Below are 21,074 nucleotides of genomic sequence, written 5' to 3'. Positions count from 1 at the left end.
CAGTAAAATTGTGAGTATTTGGAGAGATTTACATGGGGTCTCGAAAATTAGTCAAGATACAAGATGAATATGAAGAAGAGTGAAAATATTGCAATTATTATTACAGTATATAGCATTTGGCATCTCAGAGAAAACAGAGTTAGGATGCAGAAATTTGAATCTGTGTGAAAGAGCTTGACATTCACTGTTGCATAAAAGCTCCAAGCTGTAGTAGCTTGAATAATACAGAAGTCTGAGAAAGTGCTATATAATGTGAGCTAGCGTAGACCATAGTACCATGAACATCATTAGTGCAGGCAACAAATGGCTGGGGCTCTGAGTGGGTACTGCCTGCCTCAGGTGACTACAGAAGGGATTGAACTCTTATTTGGGTAACGTCTTAAAGTTAGGGAGCCTGATCATCTCTGCTCTCCCATGAAGACTGCCATGGGTTTTCTTCTCAGGGTTTTCAGACAGAGCCTTCCCAATAAATTCAGTATTTCAGCTATGTTATAATATTGCAGAGGGGCTGCCCAGCTGGCCCAGGCCCATGCTGTGAATTAAAGGTAGTGTACCGCACCGTGCATTTACATCAACGCTCATTCCGCCTGGGGACACTGTTCTCAGTTGTGCGTGCACATAGCTGGTCTGCACATCCACATTGACCATAAGCCCTGGTTTCCTTTGGCCAGGCTGCTTCCATCAGAAGCTGCACATCTGAAAATCACTAATAAATAGCCAAAATATTTTAATTCATTTTGCGCAAATTTTGTTAGGTGGGAATAGGTATGTGTAGGAAATTCTTACAATTTTTTTATCAACCAGGAAGTTGTTCAGTAAGGAAAGATTCAAGCTTTGGCTTCAATCATCGTAAAAAAAAAAAAAAAGAGTCAAATAAAACAAAGCCCTTAAAATATATTAGTCAAAAAGCAATTCTTTTTTTTTTGGTCAAAGCCTGGCAAATAAAAGGCTATTTTGTAATACCTGAAAAATATCTAAGATAACTGAATACATAATTTGACTAATTTTATTCTCCTGCTAAAAGGTATGACCTCATTCTAGATCCTACTTTAGAGCCTGGTCTTTAATGACAATTAGGATTTTCACAGACTTCAAAGCTGACAGTAAGTAGTAGGCACTTACCTTGCTAGCTATACGAGGCAATGTCTTTGCCTTCTATTTATCTTCAAACACCTGTCACACCCAATAACCAATAAAGGAAGAAAAAAATTACCTTTTTTTCCATACTGCAAGACTAGAATTTACCTTTGGTCCAGGAAGGCCAATTCCTATTGATCCCTTTGGTCCAGGAAAACCTTGATTTCCTTTTTCTCCCTGAACAGAATAAGGAAAGTAAGTTTAACTGAAAATTAAAGTAAAATCTATGTTGTATCTATTAATTTTATAACATTCTACATTATAGAGAAAGCCAGATATTTGTATTATGCAATGAAGCACATAATTTTCAAGACAGAATTGGTCTAAAGCTGGAGAAATAAGCAATTGGGTTTGATTCAGAACACACATAAAGCCTTTATAAAGTATATAATGAAGAATTTATTCCTGATAAATTAAATGGAATATTGTCATTTCATTGAAACAGATGACAGACAAAAGTAACCTCATTGAGGCCCAGACAGTTATTCATCCAGTCCACAAGCAGTAAAATGAGGTCCAGCACAAATGTTCTCTATAAATACACACCCAGAATCTCTGCAGGGTTGACTAAGTTTTTCTGATCTTAAGTAAATAAAAAGACATCTCTGCTTTTCACAATGTGGAGAGCAGAACATCTTTCTGCTGATACTTCAGAAGACAGTATCAGTCCAGCTACAAAGTTCAAATTTGCTTATAATGATTGTTACGCATGCCGTGCTGCATGCACACAGACTTGAAAAGCATGTTCATGCTCACAGTGTGGGCATACAACATGTTATAAAACACAGCTGTAATAAAATACGTACAGAAAATCCTTCACAGCATCTGGCTTCCAGAAACTTTGCTGCTTTATTTCATAGGGTAACACAAATATTTTCTTCAGATCAACTGCTGTATGCATTTTAAACACAGCTGGGGTGATTATATTCCCTGGTACCTAAATGCTTCACCGTAATTCACATTACATACATAATTCACATATCAGCAGTGTCTGGTTGTCGTGGTTTAACCCCAGCCAGCAGCTAAGCACCACGCAGCCGCTCACTCACTCCCCCCCACCCAGTGGGATGGGGGAGAAAATCGGGAAAAGAAGTAAAACTCATAGGTTGAGATAAGAACGGTTTAATAGAACAGAAAAGAAGAAACTAATAATGATAACACTAATAAAATGACAACAGTAATAATAAAAGGATTGCAATATACAAATGATGTACAGTGCGATTGCTCACCACCCACTGATTGACGCCCAGTTTATCTCCGAGCAGCAATTCCCCCCATCCCCAGCCACAACCCCCAGTTCCTATACTGGATGGGACGTCCCATGGAATGGGATGGAATACACTGTTGGCCAGTTTGGGTCAGGTGCCCTGGCTGTGTCCTGTGCCAACTTCTTGTGTCCCTCCAGCTTTCTCGCTGGCTGGGCATGAGGAGCTGAAAAATCCTTGACTTTAGTCTAAACACTACTGAACAACTGAAAACAGTGTTATCAACATTCTTCTCATACTGAACTCAAAACACAGCACTGTACCCGCTACTAGGAACACAGTTAACTCTATCCCAGCTGCAACCAGGACACTGGTGCAGATACCAAAACCAGCTCCAGAGAATGTCAATGAGATCAGGAGCAGTCATCACCTGTACCAAACCTAGCCTATGAGATGCAAGTACAAGGTTAGTTTTATTTTTCAGTCAAGAGCTCTCAGACTGTCTCACTAAAGCATCTTTTACTAACACTTGTATAGCTGCTCACAAATGGCCCTAAAGGGGTTATATTGCTCATAATGGGCAGAGAAATACAAAAACGTTTCGAAATTTATCAAGACTCCAGCCTTCACCAAAGGCCCACTAGCGCAGAAGGACCGACCACTGACCATTCCTGCTTTGCTGGATAGGAGCTCATGGATTTCTGCCGGCAGAGAAGCAGCTGCACAGTGCACAGCCAAGTCAGCCTTCTCTTCTTTGTGCTCAAGGCTCCTGAGTCCCACGAGTTGGGAATTCACCAGGAGTTAGACGATGAGATGCAGCTCCTAGAAGAGGCAGTATACTACGAGTCATGGTCCATGGATGGTTTTCCCTGTCCAAATTCAAGATTTGACTGAGATCCTGCTAAGACGGGAGCTTCTGCTCACACATGGGTGCGTTGTGGTCTTGCCCCATGCTAGGCAAAGGCACCCGCTGCACTCTGCTGTTCACATCTCCACTGGAGCACTGCCTTTACAGCCATGTCCTGTGGGAGCCTCTTGCTCCACTAGTCCTAACTCAGGGAGCTAAAATGCTCTCCTCGTCATTGGGGCTACCGATCACTGACCTGCTAACAGGCAGCCTCTTGCCTCTGTAAGCAGAACTTCCCCCCTTCCCTCTCCCCAATTTCTTACAGCAGCAAAAATTCAGACACTGTTACGTAGACTCTGGAGACTGGAAAAGAAACTGATGCACCAAATTACGTAGCTGATTCACTAGGAAAAAAAAAAAAAAAAATTGCTTCCAAATAGGAAATATTCCTAAGGCAATGGAATGCACAAGGCAATTTATTTTGTGCTGTTGGAGGAACGCACAGTGACTATTTAATCTCATTTACTTTAAGTCACTTTTTAGCAGGATTGTGCTTCCTGGGTCCTTCACATAGGTTATTAATGCAAATGGCTTTTAAACATAGTGAAACAGTGTGCCGGCTTGTTTCAATGCTTGCTGTCCAGCACTGGGACCGACTATCCCTCCTGACTAGAGTCATCACACAGCTTCCTGATTAACATCTTTGCAGATCTGCCAAGCACATACATATGAACCAGAATTAGGATATGCTGTATATTCCAGTCGTCCTTCACTAATAATAAACGTCAGATCTGACAAAACTATAGATTTATTGCTGCCATTTGTAACAGCCCATTTGACATTGTTAGGATGGTGTTCAGGCAATGAAAACTGAATGAGACCTACTGTTCTAAAAAAATCCATACCTGTACAGCTGACGTTTCTCACAGGCATACATGTGAGTTTTATCCTCTAAAAAGTCAGCTGCAGAACCAAATCCTGCTTCCTCTACTTGTGGAATCAATCAAAATATGAAGGATTTATCATAGATACCACAACTGAACATTTAGTAAAAACCAAGAAGTGTGCTGTATTAATTTAAAAATATTTATTGCTTTGCCTGTTCAATCCAACCTACATAATTAAATTCAAACTTAACCATTAGTCTTATCATAAAAACCAAAGTGCTATGCATGTAAAAATGCAGACCCTTGGATCCCTGACCCTAATATCCTGCTAGATTACTGATCAATAAGAGGACTTTTATGTGAAAAAGTCCTTCTATGAACTGAGTGCAGATCTGAGAATGTCTAGACTGTGGTTTGGAAAGGAAACCAAGCATAAAAAGAGAAGACCTGTGAATGTAGCTATCAACATAAAGTTACTTGAAAACCATCTCCTTTTTGACATTCTGTTCTTGCCATATGCAGACTGAGCTCTATGTATATATAAAAAAAATACTTGGAGTGATATTGATAGTTCAAATGCAGGAGTATAGTAGCTTTAAGCTGATGAATAGTGGCCAAAAAGAATGAAGTTTGACGTGGCTGTGAAGAGATAGAAGGACAGAAGAGATAGATAGAAACTCAACAACCATCAGCGTATGGAGGAAACAGGTACTCCAAGAACAAGACAGTTGCCGAAGTTGTTCCTAAGAATTACATAAGAATAACTATAATTTTAAAAAGTGATTGTTAAGGGAAGAAAATTTAAATGACAAGACTGTACCTACACAACTCATGGGAAGCTACAGAAACAACACCAGCTGAGTTTGATCCACCTCATCACTACAGTTTTTGTTTCAAACCCAAAGACAAAGACCTTCCATAGCCAGAGCACGTGTTGCTTTCCTAAATCCCTAAACTCCACATCCTTACATTACAAACATGCCTTTTCTGACAGTGTATGCCAGTGGACCGTGTTCTTCCACTGGAAAACTTCCGTAATGGAACTGAGTTCTCTACACTTCTAAAATATGCTTTAGCTATTTATTCATAGCAGTGCCAACATAGCATCCAAAACGGCGCGGGGGGGGGTGTTAGAGAGAGAGATGTATATGTACACACTGAGCATATTTTGACTAACCTTTATCCTTTTTCAGGAACCAAAAAAATATTATATAATCTGTATATTTTTTTCATGTATCATCAGATGCATTTGATTGCTGAAACATTTCTGTTCAGAATGGCAATTGTGCTTTTGTAAATAACCTTACATACACATAGAATTAACAGAGATATATCCCAAGTATTAGATTCTGCAAACACATCAGAAATGTCTATTAAAGCCAGGAAGGAAATAGTTTTCCTATACCATAAAGCCATACAGAGATGGCAGAAATTCTTCTATTTTCCATAAGAATAGAGCAAAGAGCCTTCAGCAAACAAAGGAAGAAGAGAAAAGAAAATAAGAAGTTCCTTATGCCCTCACATTAAAATATGCAATAGCTTTGTGGTTACTGATAAGAATTAATATAGAAGAAAACTACAAACAGATCAGAACCAAAGGTCTAGACAGTCATGATTCTAACTCTGTAGAGATCTGTCTAGCAAAATCCTGATGAGATAAATCAGAATCTTTTAATGAAAGAGAGTTACACAAAAAAGAGAAAAGAAAGAACACAGTAAAGTATGTTTTTATGCCATGAAACACCTCACAGTGAAAAAAGGAAGGGCTCTCTGCAGTATGAAGAGGGAAATGATTGAACATGAATATAAAAATAGAAGACATTGAAGCTGGAATCAGAGCAAGTACCGAACAAAACAAATTCAGAAGGAATCAGTGCTTTTTTTGGTAGAACTTGTAATTCCATGCAGAACCAAAGAAAGATTCTCATCTTAAACATTTTGCCAACAAGGTACATTTAAATGATTTTTTTTGTTTGTTTGTTTCAGCATGTCATTATTTTCCAATGAAATCCTATTTTGTCTATTAATTCCCTGGTGGCTTTTGTGTCTACAGCCAACGGCAGTATAGAGAGGCATCTTTCCCAACCCAACTAAAAGAACGCCCATCTTAGTGAATCATTAGTGGTTTGATAACCTAGAGTTGGCGAGCTAAGCACAGTCCTCCTGATCCAGGGAAATATTCAATCATATGGTCAACTTTAAGCACACTGATTTAAGAGAAATAGGAGAAACTTGGGTTGTTCTCCACTAAAGCCTCCAGTTTTAATGATTTTCTTCCATACATTTATGACAAGGCAGTTTATTAACTTTGAATGTTCAGAATATGTTACCATGTTCGTGTTTCTCCTTATAAGAAGAGAAGTTGTGGTTATGACTGGAACTGGGTGAGTAAAAACCTGATGAAGAGTATGTGGGAGACTGGCTGATTTCTTTTATATTCCTGTATGTGTTGTTTGACTTATTTTGACATGGTAGATCTCTGTTACTGTTTTTACAAGGGCATCCAGAGAAAACCCTGGATTTTTTCTTTGGAGTGTCCTTTAAATCTAAGTAAACCGGTAAGATATGGCAGAGATGAGACTTTTTTCCAGGTTAAATATACCTGTAACAACAAGAATAATAGGAGAGCAAATGGATGCCGCCAATACTGAAAACTCAACAGTTAAAGTAAATATTACAGACCTAATGAACAAGAAACTTACATATACAATGAATATTTGCAGGTATTCACTGGCTCAGTGACAAAGTGAAAAACAGACAATGAATGTCCTTAAGAGACAGTTTTGAGAAGAAACTGGACAGGTATCACATTAAACTGGATTACCTTGTTTCCTTGTATGCTGTCACCAGGGGGGCCACGTGGACCAGGCAAGCCTTTCTGTCCCATAACACCCTGTAACAGTCAGTGAGGCAAAAACCAAGAAGAATTAGGCGGTAAGCTCTATTCCTGCTGACAGTGAGGAAGTCATCTCAAAGTCACTGCAAGCAAAAAGTAAAACCATGTCAAAGACTAGTTCTGATTCTTTTTTGGTTTATGATTTCTCGCTATGGGCCTTAGTAATTATAATTGGCAAATTCCCAGGAAAGCAAAGGAACATTTTAGCTGAAAATAATTAAAGAATAAAATCTGCCCATGACACAGTGTTATATTTTCCCCAGTTTTTCCCACGTAGAAACCAACAGAAACCTTCTTTATACAACAGCTTTGTGCAATCACTCCACACAAGAGAGGCACAACAGTAAAGGCACAAAGGACCAGAGCAATAAAACCCAGCACAAGTAAATCTGCCAGACAAGTTAGCTAGTTCTTGTGCACCACGTCCAATACGCCCAGCCCCTGTGGTATCACAGTCTCTGAGAGCACCAGTCACTCAGAAAATTGTAAGTGGGAGGGGAAGAGAGAAAAGCCAAAGCAGCACCTGCTGATTTGTGTCAATACAGTCAAAGCCAGGTAAAGCCCTTCTGTTTGGAGGCAAGATAATCTAACATTTCAAAGTGACAAAGTGAAGCGTATCACTTTGATTACATAAAAAATAAACTTTTTCTTCCTTTTTTTGTTCTTTATATTTAGTTGAAAAAAGCTTTTGAAATTTGACCAAGCTTCATAACTGCTTCTGTAGAGGTCAGGTTGGATTTTTCGATTACTGTCTTATAATAAATAGTTGCCGTGCTCCAATACAGTAAATGGCATTCATTCAGTGGTATGTAAATTACCTACATTTTGCATATGTTGAATATTTAGGCAGAAGTATATCAAAACTTGATCATCATTAAATAGAAAAATATAGCTCAAATATTTAACTTCTAGATATTAGTGATGTTTGAAAAGTCATCATTCTCATCTGTGTAGACACAAAATTTGCCACAAACTTTGACAGAATCTCTCGTGAAAAATACTGTTAATCTATATATTTTTAAGCAGGGATTCACACAAAACATTGTGCTAAATAGCTTCTCTCAAGAACTAGATGCTACAAGCAGGCCCTCACCCTTGAAAACAAAATAATGTTTCCCCACAGAGAACATATTTTTTCATTCTCGAAGGCTTTATGGAAGCAGCACATAGTGTCACACATTTGTAGGATTTTGTCACTCAGTCCAAACCTACTTTATTTAAACAGACTGTGTCTGTATGATTTACCAAGGTACTGAAATTGCTGCAGCTTTCAGAAAGCAAGGCAAAGTCAGACATCCTGAGAAAATATTTGTGCTCTGTCGCTCACTGCATTTCTGTAACAGGTTGGTATAGAGCAACATTTCTCCTTTCAGATACCAGTTTATTCAAAATGGCGGTGGAGACTTTAATCTCTGCTAAGGAAATCACAGAAAAAGTTACAAAGGTGTATCTATTTTTAACTTAAGTGGAGAAATATACACAATGTTTCTCTTCATTCCCTTTATAAAAATAACTGATGGATACACCTATAATAAAGAAATCCAGGCAATGCATTGAACTTCTTTTCTTACCAGTATGTCTTTTTAGAATTATAATTCATTTCAGTGGAGGGAGGAAAAAATTGCCCAGATGTTGCATGCTGGCTGCTTATAGAATTAACTTTCTGTTTTTCATGCTGCTTTCCTAATGGTTTTACTAATGAAATTAATTGGATTCAATTTCATTGAGCAAAAATTGCAAACACAAAATTCACATTTAACGTATTTTCCACCACAAAAGAATCTCTTGGAAACAGAATAGATACAAACAGAAGAAATGCATCATTTAACTAATTTATCCACCTGATAGTTCTGTTCAATTTCCAGCTGTAATCTCATAAGTTTAGCTGCAAATGCAATTTTCATCCAGTTAGTATTCCTTCCTAATCTGGTTGGTAGAACTGTATGGTCAGTGCCTATGTTTTTATGCTTGATTTCTCTGGCGGTTGCATCAATGTAAATCAATATGAAGATATTTTGGTGTCTGAGAGATCAGAGTCTGGCAGGCAGCATCACAAAAGAGCACAAAAGCTTCTACATGGCATTGTACCAACCTTGGGACCAACCGTTCCGCTTCCCCGTGGCCCCGGGGGCCCAGGATAGCCTCTCATTCCACGGTCTCCCTGAAAATAGTCACAGAAATGTCTGTAATTAATTATCACCTATTAACTGTTACATCTTGTTCCACTTACGCAGCAGTCAGTCAAACTACACAGTTTAAAAAAACAAAATAAACAAATGTTACATACGTAAACAGTTGCTTTACAGATCAATATTAAAAACCGCCCAAAACGCAGGCACCCACATTATTTAAGCTCCAGGTGAAGAACATTTTTCCCCAAGAAAAGGTCCATGTGATCAAAATCACCAACAATTAGGCCTCTAGTTTGCAAACTTATCAGCTACAGAAGAAAAAGAAAAGCAAACTCATTTGAAAACACCCCCATTTTTCCATCACGTTCTGCACCGGCTTACCAGGATGGACAGGGAGCTTACTAGTGGGACACAACAGTCATCATGCCCTTTACTGATACTGTGCTTGTTCTGAAACTAGAGGCATTTAATTTCCAGAACAGTCAAACTTATGCATTCATGAAACTAAATGAATTTTAACAGCATTGATATAGAGGAACAAAAAGAACACCCCTTTCTTTGTTTTCTTAAAAAGTCTTAATGCACATATGTTTAGCTTGATTCCTTGAGGAAATGAGGCTTAAGGGATACTCTGCCTGTGTTTCTGCTTGTCTATGTTAGTCCTTTTTTTTCTCCCAGTATATTTTGAACTTATCAGTTGATTTCAGCCAAATTCATCAGAAATGTAGAGGCCTTGAGCATATTCCTTTTCGACAGTTTTGGTGATAATTGGAGGCTGGGTAAAGGGAAGAGATTCAATTTATGCTTTTAGCGGGGGGAAAAAACCCAGAGGGGGGCTCATCCCTTAACCAGCAGGCGGACAGAAGGCATCAGCTGCTTGGCCAGGGGAATGCAGGTAACGCTGAGCCCGGTGCTGCCCCACATGCTGCAGATGAGCCCAGTGAAGGAGATGGGGCTCAGGGGACGTTACTGGTAGGGGAAGGCACAGGGACGTAAGAGGCAGTTTTACCTTCCTCAGTCCATAATTGTACAAATGAGGGAACAGGAACACATTCAGCACATGATCCCTAGAAAACTCCCATCAGTTTGAAAAGAAAAAAGAAATCTATAACTAATAAATTATAGATGCAGAAAATTCTGAATCAGGTTTAGCAAATGTTCCTAAACCTATGCCTGTGCAGGCAAGTGCAAAAGAAAGAAATGTTCTGATATGCTATTGATCATCCAATATATTAACAACAGAGCCAGGAAGAAATTGTATTTCTTGACAAAATAAAAAAAAATTCATTATAAAAACTCTGCATTGTACTTGTTTTGGCACTCGGAAAAGCTGTGGAAATGGCTGTGCCTGCAGAGGGAGCATTCTAACTAGGAGAGAGCTGCAAGTATGAATCACACAAATCACAGATGACACTTGAGTTGTGGTAGGTGAAAAGAAACAACATTATCGAACTGATTAAAAAAGAAGGAAACAAAAGCACAGAATCTTTTACTGACTTCCTTTACTTTTGGAGAGGAATGTGTGCAGTCATTCTAATGACTGCTTTTAGGTGACACACCCAAGGTTCAATTTCTAGATTACTCCAATCTGTGTTTCTTATATATGGCTATGATACTCTTATGCTAAGTCCCGACATACGTGCTATTTATGTAAATATATTAGGGCTCAAACTATGCTCAGGTTTGAGGGATTTGGAAAGGTGGGAAGTCTGAATCCAAACACTAAGGCTTAGATTGAGTTTATAATGCTTTCCTTCTTGATGTAACATTTGGCTTCTGAAATTATTTTCAATTTCTCTTTCTTCCAAAGCACTGGAGACTGGGCAATTTGAGTCAGGGCACAGGCATGGTACATGGATGCTCTTAGCTTTAAATTGATGTGTCAACTCATTGGGTTAAACTGATTGCCACGTTCAGTCAGGAGGAAATTTCTCCCTCAGATTTGATCAGAGAGGGGAGCTTGTTGTTTTCATCTAGTATGGTTTGGAAAAGAGAACTAAAGAGAGAGGTACTCTCTGTAGTAGTATTCTTCTTAAGATGACCTGAGGCTTTTATAGCACACCTTCCCTGCTAATGCAAAGAGCCAAGATATTGGCAACGGCCTTGAACTTTTTGTCTCCCCCCACCCCCAATTCTAGCTATAAACTCTTAAAGATTACAATCTTAAGTACTTAAAGATTATAGCACTTCAGTCTGGTACACGGTGCTTGGAAATGCCCCTCTGCAGTGGGATGAATGGTAGGTATTCCCGATCTTTTAAAACATGCTCAGTTTCTCAATTCCTCCTGCAATGCATTTTCTTACAATGAGCTTGAGATTGTCACGTTACTAGGAAATACTGAGAGTCTAGGCAAATGTAGTCATCTTCCTATTTAGTACCATCTATTATCAAAGGAATAATTATTGCTCCTCAATGTCCCTGCAAACCATAATACAACCTTAAGCTGTTTGTAGGAGAACCCTTCATGAGCAGAAGTTGCACAGAGCAGCCAAAGCTTTCTCTGCCCAAGCCTCCTTCTGAAACCTGCCAGGGGTGCCAGAGCAAAGAGGTGGATATACAGATGAGGCTTCACATTATAAGGTTGTTTTAGGAGATCCTGGGCTGCTGTGGCCTGTGAAACAGCCTGTAAGCTGCTGTGATGGAAGCTGAATGGGAGGTTACCAAAACAGTAAATGATTCCTTATGGGCCAGTATCAAATATACCCACAACCTGCTCTTAGACCAGCCCTGACCGAAAAGAGTGTAAGGGTGACTTGAAGTCATCTGCCTCTTCCTCCCATGGGTAACACATTCTTACACAGGGTCGTTGCAGGTGAAGGATCGAATTTTAGCCTCACATGCTTAGTTAATACCAGATGTCTCACAGAAAAGCTCTTTTGTAGAGCTTTTGGGTAATCCTCAAAGTTTCTGTATTTCTTGGCTTAGAGAAAAAAGACTTTTATTTTGGTTTATGAGTTGTGAAGTGGAGCAGTTCTTTTTTCTAAGGTGTGACAGTAAACTGTCCTCCAGGGAAGTAATTTCAAGAAGGATTAGTACTGTTCTTTGATGAGATCTAATTTATTTCCTGTATTGTGCTTGTAGACAAGCTTGTCACCATCAGCAAAACAGTGAACAAGAAAAACACCACTGAAACAAGAAATAAAGACCTGAGCATAAAGTAGGTAATTCCAATGTCTATTCCATACCATTTGTTCAAGAAAATTCATTACATGACCTGATGGTCACCTGAAAAATAAATCTTGGCTTCCAAATATATACACCTCATTTACTGTGAAGCATGTGTATTTGATACTGAAACATATAACAGACACTGCAAGACTCTGTTTAGTGAGAACTAGTGGATGTAATGGTATGTAAGAAGAACATATTACAAAAAAAAGACATTGCGTCTCTACTTTACACATTTTAGTTCAAGTAGACAGGGCCCAAGCTGCAAAAGTTGTTTATATTGCAACTGGATCCAGCCCAAATGTTCATGCACTAGGGACCGTGCTAGGGGTTTTAATAATCCTTCTGCTATCCAGTTACTGAGAAGGAAGCTTGCTTTCTAGTGCTAGGCTCTTGCTCTTGAATGTCTGTAACCCACCTCGTAGTCAGCCAGAGTGCTTTTAAATCAATCTTTTATTATATTCTGACATTATATGCTTCTGTTTTAATGCTACAGAAAATAGGGTGCTGCCAGGATTGAATGCATCCCACATGTTCCAATTTTTTTTTCATGTGAATTTGACCTCTGATACATAAAATTCCTATCTAGCAGTGTGCACACATGTGAGCCATTTCTGAAAGTGGGGAGAACAGAGCTCTGATTCAGCTGAGTGGAACATTCCTATATAATGATACTCAAAGGCATTTCAAATTAACTAGTGTGTAAATTTATGAGTCTCTTTTATCAAATAAATGTTCTTTTTTTATATGCAGAGATTGTTGCTTTTCTTCTTATATTCACGTTTTTATGTGGAAGGGATGAGACGTAGCCAATGCACTTACATTTTATTCGAAAAAAACAGAAGATTGACCATTTTATGAACTAAGTTCTGGGGGAATTCTTGCAATTCAAGTGAATTGTTTTTCCTTGTGGCACCTTTGCTACCAGGAAGTTATGTAGAGACTAAGGATTCACAACTTTGTATAAGCAAACAGGATAAAAAAATCAGGAAGGGAGAAGTGATGTTTATATACTTAATTTCTTTTTTTCCAGTGTACTCTACACCATGTCTAGTGTGGATGCACAGAACTAAATCACAGATGTGACTATCTATTCAGATAATGCATGCTTTGGTGCAGCAGTCACACAATTCCTGGGTTGTGGGACCGCTCAGACCTCTTTTTGGTCCAGAACCCAAAGCACAGTAAATGGGTCCACTGGAGATTCACTTCGACAGCACATTTCCGATCCAGCCTAAAACACGCGTGCAGATCACCCAAGAAGACTCTGAGCTTGTATGTGTGGCTGCCTGAATTAGACTGACTGCACATGCTGAGGTCTTGCTCCTTAGGCTGTATCACACCCAGCTCCCACAACCCGTTCTATTAACCTAAAAACACAGCTTCCTTTGCATCCATGTTTTTCAACAATTTGGTTCTTAGAATCAAGCTACCTAATTCTGACAATTTTTGTGACAATGGCAATGACTTGATGGAAATGAGGAAGATACTTTTAATTTACATGACAACCCTGATCTGACCCGAAGTTGTCAGAAAACACGAGAGTAGTGTTAACAATTTATCAGTTTGCCTTTGCCTAATCTTTTGCTGGCTTCTTTATAGATAATGAGTTAGGATGAGAGTTTCTATTACTAGATATTCCATTGTGCTATTTCCTGTTGTAATTAAATACTATTAAATTATAAGAGCCTTGCCTCTTGGTCACAGGTATTTCACTTTTGCTCAGTCAATTCAGGTTGAAGTAATGGGCCTATTGCCAAATTTATTATTAATTGGTAACATTCAACTAACACAACACAGGTCATATTCCTCCACAAAAGATACTACCAATAAACCTCCTTTACTAGTACTGTGAATAAACTTCAGCCCACAGATCTGGGGGGATGGTAATACTTCTTATGCTGTTCATGGGTGAAGAAGAGACTGACAAGTAAGGATGTGATGTCTTTATAAAGGAATATGAGCAACTCATTTCAATTGGCAATGATGTGAATCACTTAGAGTACTATAATAGCTAATCTATGATTTAATTAAATATATATGTTATTATATCGCAAGACTTACAGTGGTTTAAGAATAACTGATAAAAAGACTATATTCCGTGTTCTCCACTGCAAAAACTGCATGTATTTTCTTTCACTTCACAGCTTTCACCTCCTCCCCTCTAATCCACTTTATGATACCGTATTGTACTTCCATCATTCATGATCCGTGTCGGAACTTTCCTAATAATCATACAGCCAAAGAATTGCTTGTCCCAGCAATTACATGAATTCAAGATTGCAAGAACAGAAGGGACTTGTGACCCACTTTTAGATCTCTCATATAAGCTAGGCACTATGACCTTCCTAAGTGCCTTTCTGTATACCTTGTATATTTGTAATACTTTTCAGAAACACAACCACAAAGATTGATTTTTAAAATTCCAGTTGTGAGAAATTTCACTGCAATGATTCTAGTGGTTTCCTTTCACTTAAAAAAAAATAAAGTCTTTTATTTCCATTTTGGATTTAACTCAAATTTGTTTATATTAAACCCCTATATTCCCACTGAAATTCTGATTTGTATTTCTGGGGTTTGTAATCTTTCGACCCTGGCATCACAGTGGGAGATCATCTTATCTGATTACCTGACATGACCTTCCAACTCCTTTTCTTTGGGAAACACCACTTTCTAGAATTACGCATTTAGGAAGTGAGGGGGAATTCCAGATGTAACGATGCCCCCAGACATTCTGTAGTCATAAGTTAAATTTTTATCAATATCTGCCTTAATAATTTCATATAAGAGTCTAGGATTTTAATGAATTGTTCCGTAGTACCAAAAAAACAGTCTTATAAGACTGTATTATATCAAATCTAGTATCTCTATTTGGAAAAGATATAATCTTGTACAAAAAAATCTAATTAGTTTAGCTCTATGTATTTTCTGTTAAGTCTATATTGAATAACATAATTGAAATTACTTTTAGTTCTCTAGTAGTTTGTGTCATGGGCCAGACCTTGCATTACTTTATGTGAAATGTCTTGTATTGATAAGTGGTAATTCAGAATAGCAGCACAAAGCCAGGTTTCCCAGACCCCATTGTCAGGCCATTCTATGGTCATTCTAAGGTCAGGTCATTCTAAGGATGAATGTCCTTCAGTTTTTCCTTTATTGTGGATATGTTTTTAAGGGGTTATTGTTGTTTATTTTAAATGGGAATTCTAATGTTCTGGGAACTGAAGTTGAAAGTTCCTTCTGTTTGGGAAAAAACTTGCTTGGGCGATATTTATTTTGCTTTCTCTTGCAACAGGCTGCCTGTTTCCTATTTCACATATGTAACAAGGAAATCATTAATAAAACCACTCTGTGGGATATTTTAAACCAATTTCTTGTATGATTTCAGTCTTAAGTCTCTTTTTTTTCAACTTTTATAACAGTAGTTACAATGCAACTTTTTAGGTGAGTTACATACTGCTTAGAACTTCATAACACTTTAGCTATTCTGTGTTTTATGAAAAAACTTTGAAGTGTTTGAGTGTTGTATTTCTAATCCCTTTATCAGTTGGGGTTTTTTTTCTTTCTGCCAAGTTTTACCTCTAAACTAATATTAATTTGAGGTGAAGGTTTATAGTCTTCTCTTAGGACTCCATTTCAAGGAACTTTAAAAATACCTCACTAGTTCCATGTAACTGACATTTCCCCTGACTCCTTTGGGGCCTTGTCCCTTGCACTTCTGTGGGAGAAAGAAAGTGCGTAATTATTAGGCAATACTCTGCTTGTGTTGGATTCTGACTTCCACATAGAAACTCCAGCATCTAGAAACATCCTGGGTCTTTGGATGTATGGAAAACCTGCAGATTTGCATCAAATCTGGGGATAAAGCAAGAACTGGTTTGTATCTACAATGGCAGAAAAGTCTACCAAAAGCTTTTCTTCTAACTGAAAGTGGGAGATGAGATCGCAACATTTTGTCATATATATGCCATTCTAATCTAATGTATTTTTCGGAATATGTTTGTCTACCTTGTCTACTAGTCAGATGCATGTACTACCATTGTACAAGTACCTTTGGTCCAGCATCTCCCACGCCATTTGGGCCTGGTGGTCCGGGGGGGCCTGGTGGTCCTGGAGGTCCCTGGTACAGCAGAGGAATAAAGCATGTCAGTAGTTGTCCTAAAGGAAGAGTATTTGTCTTCTTCAACAAAGAAGAGAATTTCAGCAGTTGTTACTGATCTCTTTGGTTTTGCTGTATTTTGTCAAATACTTCACATTTCTGATGTGTACTAAGCAACAGTCATCCTCAGTCCCAGGTGGAAACCTGAAAAGGCTACCAGAGTGGTGGAAAAAAAGTCCAGCTCTTGACTTAAGAACACTGGAGTTGTTCTCAGCTCAGAGAAACCAGTGAGAAAGCAGACATTGCTCCATGATTCATACATGGCAGACATAATGCATCTGGGATACCAGAGCTAACCCACCTAAATCTGGGCGTTGGGTAATCCTAACATACTTTGGTGTACTTTTGTTCGATAGTCTGCTCTCCTGAACTCCCTGCTCAGTCCCTCACATCCCCTTCAGCTACCCTTCATACTATTGGAGGCATCCCCAGCCTCCCTTTCAGCATTCATAAGGGAGATGTCTTTGCCCCACCATGCTACAGAGACTTAGCTACATAAATCTTGTCCATGTCTGCCAGTGGTTTACAAAGTTGGTCTTTCCAGAACATGGGGCAAGGAAAGGCGGCCTGAGAAGGGGAAAGATGCATGCTACAGCACAACAGAACCTTCACGCATTTCAAGGACATGTACTCATGTGGCAGGGAGAAACACAAGCAGCTTTTACTGAAGCCTGAGATTGAGTTACAGAGAAGCATGACTCTTACGGCAGTTGCAGATGGGAATCCTAGAATAGACATGATTTCAGGAATCCTACTGCAAAGTGAAGCATTTTTTTTTTATTGCCTAGTCACTAATAGAAATGCAGAAAGCACATACACGTAAGTTTGTCATCCTATGACTGGTCAGACTACAACCAGCATTTGTATAGTTTTATTAATCAATGGTTACCAAACCGGGCTTCTCTTGAATTCTTTGATTAATTAGAAATAAAAAGTTTTCAGATTCTCACTGACCTCTCTTTTTCTGTATCTACCAATACTTCTTTTTCATATAGTTTAAACAGATATCTTAATTTGTAAAGCTTACAACTTCAGTTCCTATGAGATGTTTTAAGGCCTACTAAAAGTTCATCAGTCATCTATTTGCATCACTGCCTTATTCATGACTACCTTTGCATTTGCTTTTCATTTTTATTTGGGATGACAGCAGGGTTTTTTTCATCTGTTTGCATGTCCTCTGTTTAATGGGTCTGAGCCTGTTACTGGCACTCCTTGACCCTCCAAAGAGTCTGGAGCTGGTCTAGTGTCCCTACGTGCTGTGAAATGTGTCAGGTACATGGCATTACACCAGGAATTCTGAGTGAATGCCCTCTGAACTAATTCTGATCCCAACGGATATTCCCAGGATCAGTTTGAATGATAGAAAACTGGACCTGAGCAGTGACTTATTTGAAAGCACTCAGGTCCCACCTCAGTGTTATTTTGGAGTGTCTTTGCAGTTGCAGTTTGAAATAAAGCTGGATTACAGACATAAAGAAAATAGTGTTAATGGAAGTTTGACATGTGGTGGTTGAAGAATGGCAACAGTATTTTCACTTTCTAGTGAAATGTTGGTCAAACATGTCTATGTGGCTTTGGATGACTGAAATTTAGGATGATACGCCCTTGTAATGGAACGTGCCAGCTGGAATACTCGGGCATTAGCCCCCTCTGGAGCTAACCATCAGGAAAGCAAGGGGGGAGAAAATCTTCAAAAAGGAGGATTTAACCCCCTGGTATGAAGAGCAGCTGAAAAACCAAGGAATTGAAGGCTGCAGGATTTGGCCAAGCAGATGTTATTAGAGATCTTGAACAAAGAACAGTAAAGAAAAGGGAGGGAGGGAAAGAGGGAAGGAAAAGAATTCAAAGCAGTGATTGTACTAAACATATATGAGCAGCCATGAAGATTTTTATGGAATAACATGGTATCCCTTTCATGATGCTGAAATGAGAACAAATTATATCTGGTTCTGACTGCCTGTAGAACCGGCACTGTATCTAGGACAGGAAAGGACTTCAAAAAATATGTGAAATATTTAAATTAGCTAAAGGATGAAAGAGAAGATTAATTGCACTTAGTTAAGTAACTGAATATTGAATTATCACACTGTCATGGTTTAACCCCAGCCAGCAACTAAGCATCATGCAGCCTCTCACTCACTTCCCCTCCTCTCCAGTGGGATAGAGGCAGGAATTGGGGGAAAAAAAGTAAAACTGGTGGGTTGAGATAAGAACAGAAAGGAAGAAACTAATAATGATAACAACAACAACAATAAAATGACATTAATAATAATAAAAGGATTGGAATATACAAAACAAGTGATGCACAATGCAATTGCTCACCACTTGCTGACCAATGCCCAGTTAGTCCCCAAGCGGTGATTCCTCCCAGCCCCGCTCCCCCCGGTTTATATACTAGACATGACATCACATGGTATGGAATACTCCGTTGGCCAGTTTGGGTCAGCTGTCCTGGCTGTGTCCCCTCCTAACTTCTTGTGCCCCTCCAGCCTTCTTGCTGGCTGGGCGTGAGAAGCTGAAAAATCCTTGACTTTACACTAAACACTACTTAGCAACAACTGAAAACATCAGTGTGTTATCAACATTCTTCTCATACTGAACTCAAAACATAGCACTGTACCAGCTACTAGGATGACAATTAACTCTATCCCAGCTGAAACCAGGAGACACACAGTAATTAATTTTCTTTGTAGAACACAAAATGCAGAATTAAAATTGTACTTACAGCTTCACCTTTGTGGCCATCGCCTTTTTCTCCACGGGGTCCAGGTAGTCCAGGTGGTCCCTGGCCACCCTAAATACAAAATAGTAAGTCAGCCATCTTGCCAGTAACTGGATCATCATGATGTAACAAATATTAAAAAATATGTAAGGAAACTATTTAATATCCTTTTAGAAATATGGAATACCAGTTACCAGCTCTTGCAATTTGTTTGCAAAGCTCAGGAATTTTTGTGCTTTTTTTATTTTGCTTCAGTTGATCAAATTAAGATTTCAGAAAAATAGGAGTTCTCATCAGGAAATTATTAATTTCTAGATTTATAGTTGGAGAGAGAAATCTTGAGAACAGTGACTTTATCTTCAGCCAATACAAAGTTGAATTTATTTTTAAAAAGTTAAACTTCTATGACTTTGGGGTAAGTCCTGACATTTGAACAATGAATTTAACAATACTGAAACATAATATGCCAGCCTTAAGTTATCATATGTGGTGCATTTTCTGCTTCCAGGTAATCACATTGGTTCTCTGATACAGTAAAGCAAAACTGCGTTCTACAAGGGAAAGAAGTAAAAGAAAGAAATACAGTCGGTTACAAGAAATATATAATTTCTCTTAATTTAGCCTAAAATGCTCTGTATCAGGAGACAATCACTCCTTCTGTTGACTCTTCCACTGACTCTCACTAAAGATGCGTGCATTTGCAAAACCTCAATGCTTCCTTTCACGACCAGAAGAGAAGCAAATAGCAATCTTTTCCTCTTCCCTCATTCCAGTGACAGTTTTCCTGACATTTAGTGAGAAAATTAACTAAGCTTGCAATAGACTGTTCTTCACAGAACCAAGAAAGAAAACATATTACTCTGAGGTATCCCTCAAGATATGCTGGCAGTCTGTACCACAGATATTCACATGACAGCACTGCCAATTGGAAATCCTTATTGATACTTGTAGGTCACACATCCACCCCACTCCTAAGCACGGTATGGATATGGCCATACACGGAGAAGTGTACACCCTTCACTCAGTCCCACATAACCAAGAAACGTAACTGGACTCTCCTGTACAGGGTTGGAAGGTCAGTTGTTAATATACATGCAGATAACTTATCCTGAAGAATACGTACAAATAGCAAATATTTCCCTGTCTATTCCAGTAAAAATAAATAGCTAGAAAAGAGAAACTGCAAATGACTGAAAACTGCTGTTTCATCAGTGCATTGTGCCTTGCAATTTCTGCAATAACATAATGCCTCAAGAAACCATGAATGGAGTCCTGATAGCAGCTCAGATCTCAGCGGCTGGTCTGTCTGAATACAGTGTCCATCACTGGAGAACAAACTGACTTATATTCTAGTGAGATATCCAACAAAAACAGACTTCGGGTCCAGATTTCCTGTCCCATGAACATCTCTACCACAGACACAAGCAGTCAGATCTTCTTAACCAATTTAGCCCTGTCAAGGAAAAATGAAAGAGCTGCTTTGGATCTCCTAAAGATATACATCACAGGTTTAGGTTAGGAGGGAAGTGAATGAAGAAAGATGAGGCAGACTCAATGTTCTGGTTAAGATGAAACCCTGAAACCACTTTAAGATGGAAATTGGGATAGGGATGCAAGCAGGCCTTATGCTTAAAGAAAATTGTACATGGTAGGTCACTCCTGTGTGAATCTCTCCTGTCCTCCAGTCTAAAGGGATAGTTTCACTGGAAGACTTTAAACACAACCTGACCACCAGATTCAAACTGCATCAGCCCTGAAAGATGTTTCTTCATGTTTCCTAATTTTCAGATGATAGAATTCTGATCCAGTTCTGTAAAAATTTAACTGAGTGTGCTTCTAGTTCATAAATAGCTTTATAATAGAAAGCAAATTTTACCTCTTCTTCATTCTTAATATCCATAGTTCTTAAATTGTGGATAA

At 38.7% G+C, this 21,074-nt stretch overlaps 1 protein-coding gene across 1 annotated transcript in view; it reads right to left on the bottom strand.

The window, feature by feature from the left end:
* The window catches only part of COL28A1 (collagen type XXVIII alpha 1 chain), a 69,935-nt gene that overhangs the window by 8,437 nt on the left and 40,424 nt on the right, over nucleotides 1-21,074 (bottom strand). Inside the window, exons 24-28 of the mRNA XM_049799048.1 lie at nucleotides 19,158-19,226; nucleotides 16,325-16,393; nucleotides 9,065-9,133; nucleotides 6,901-6,969; nucleotides 1,246-1,314 (exon numbers count right to left, since the gene is read on the bottom strand). Of these exons, the coding sequence (XP_049655005.1) occupies nucleotides 1,246-1,314; nucleotides 6,901-6,969; nucleotides 9,065-9,133; nucleotides 16,325-16,393; nucleotides 19,158-19,226 (345 nt within the window). The remainder of the gene's footprint in view (nucleotides 1-1,245; nucleotides 1,315-6,900; nucleotides 6,970-9,064; nucleotides 9,134-16,324; nucleotides 16,394-19,157; nucleotides 19,227-21,074) is intronic.

This window comes from Accipiter gentilis, chromosome 4 (genome assembly GCF_929443795.1).
Source record: "Accipiter gentilis chromosome 4, bAccGen1.1, whole genome shotgun sequence".
Lineage (NCBI taxonomy): Eukaryota > Metazoa > Chordata > Aves > Accipitriformes > Accipitridae > Astur > Astur gentilis.
Note: the sequence above shows the minus strand (reverse complement) of the source record. Positions and strands in the feature narration are given on the sequence as shown.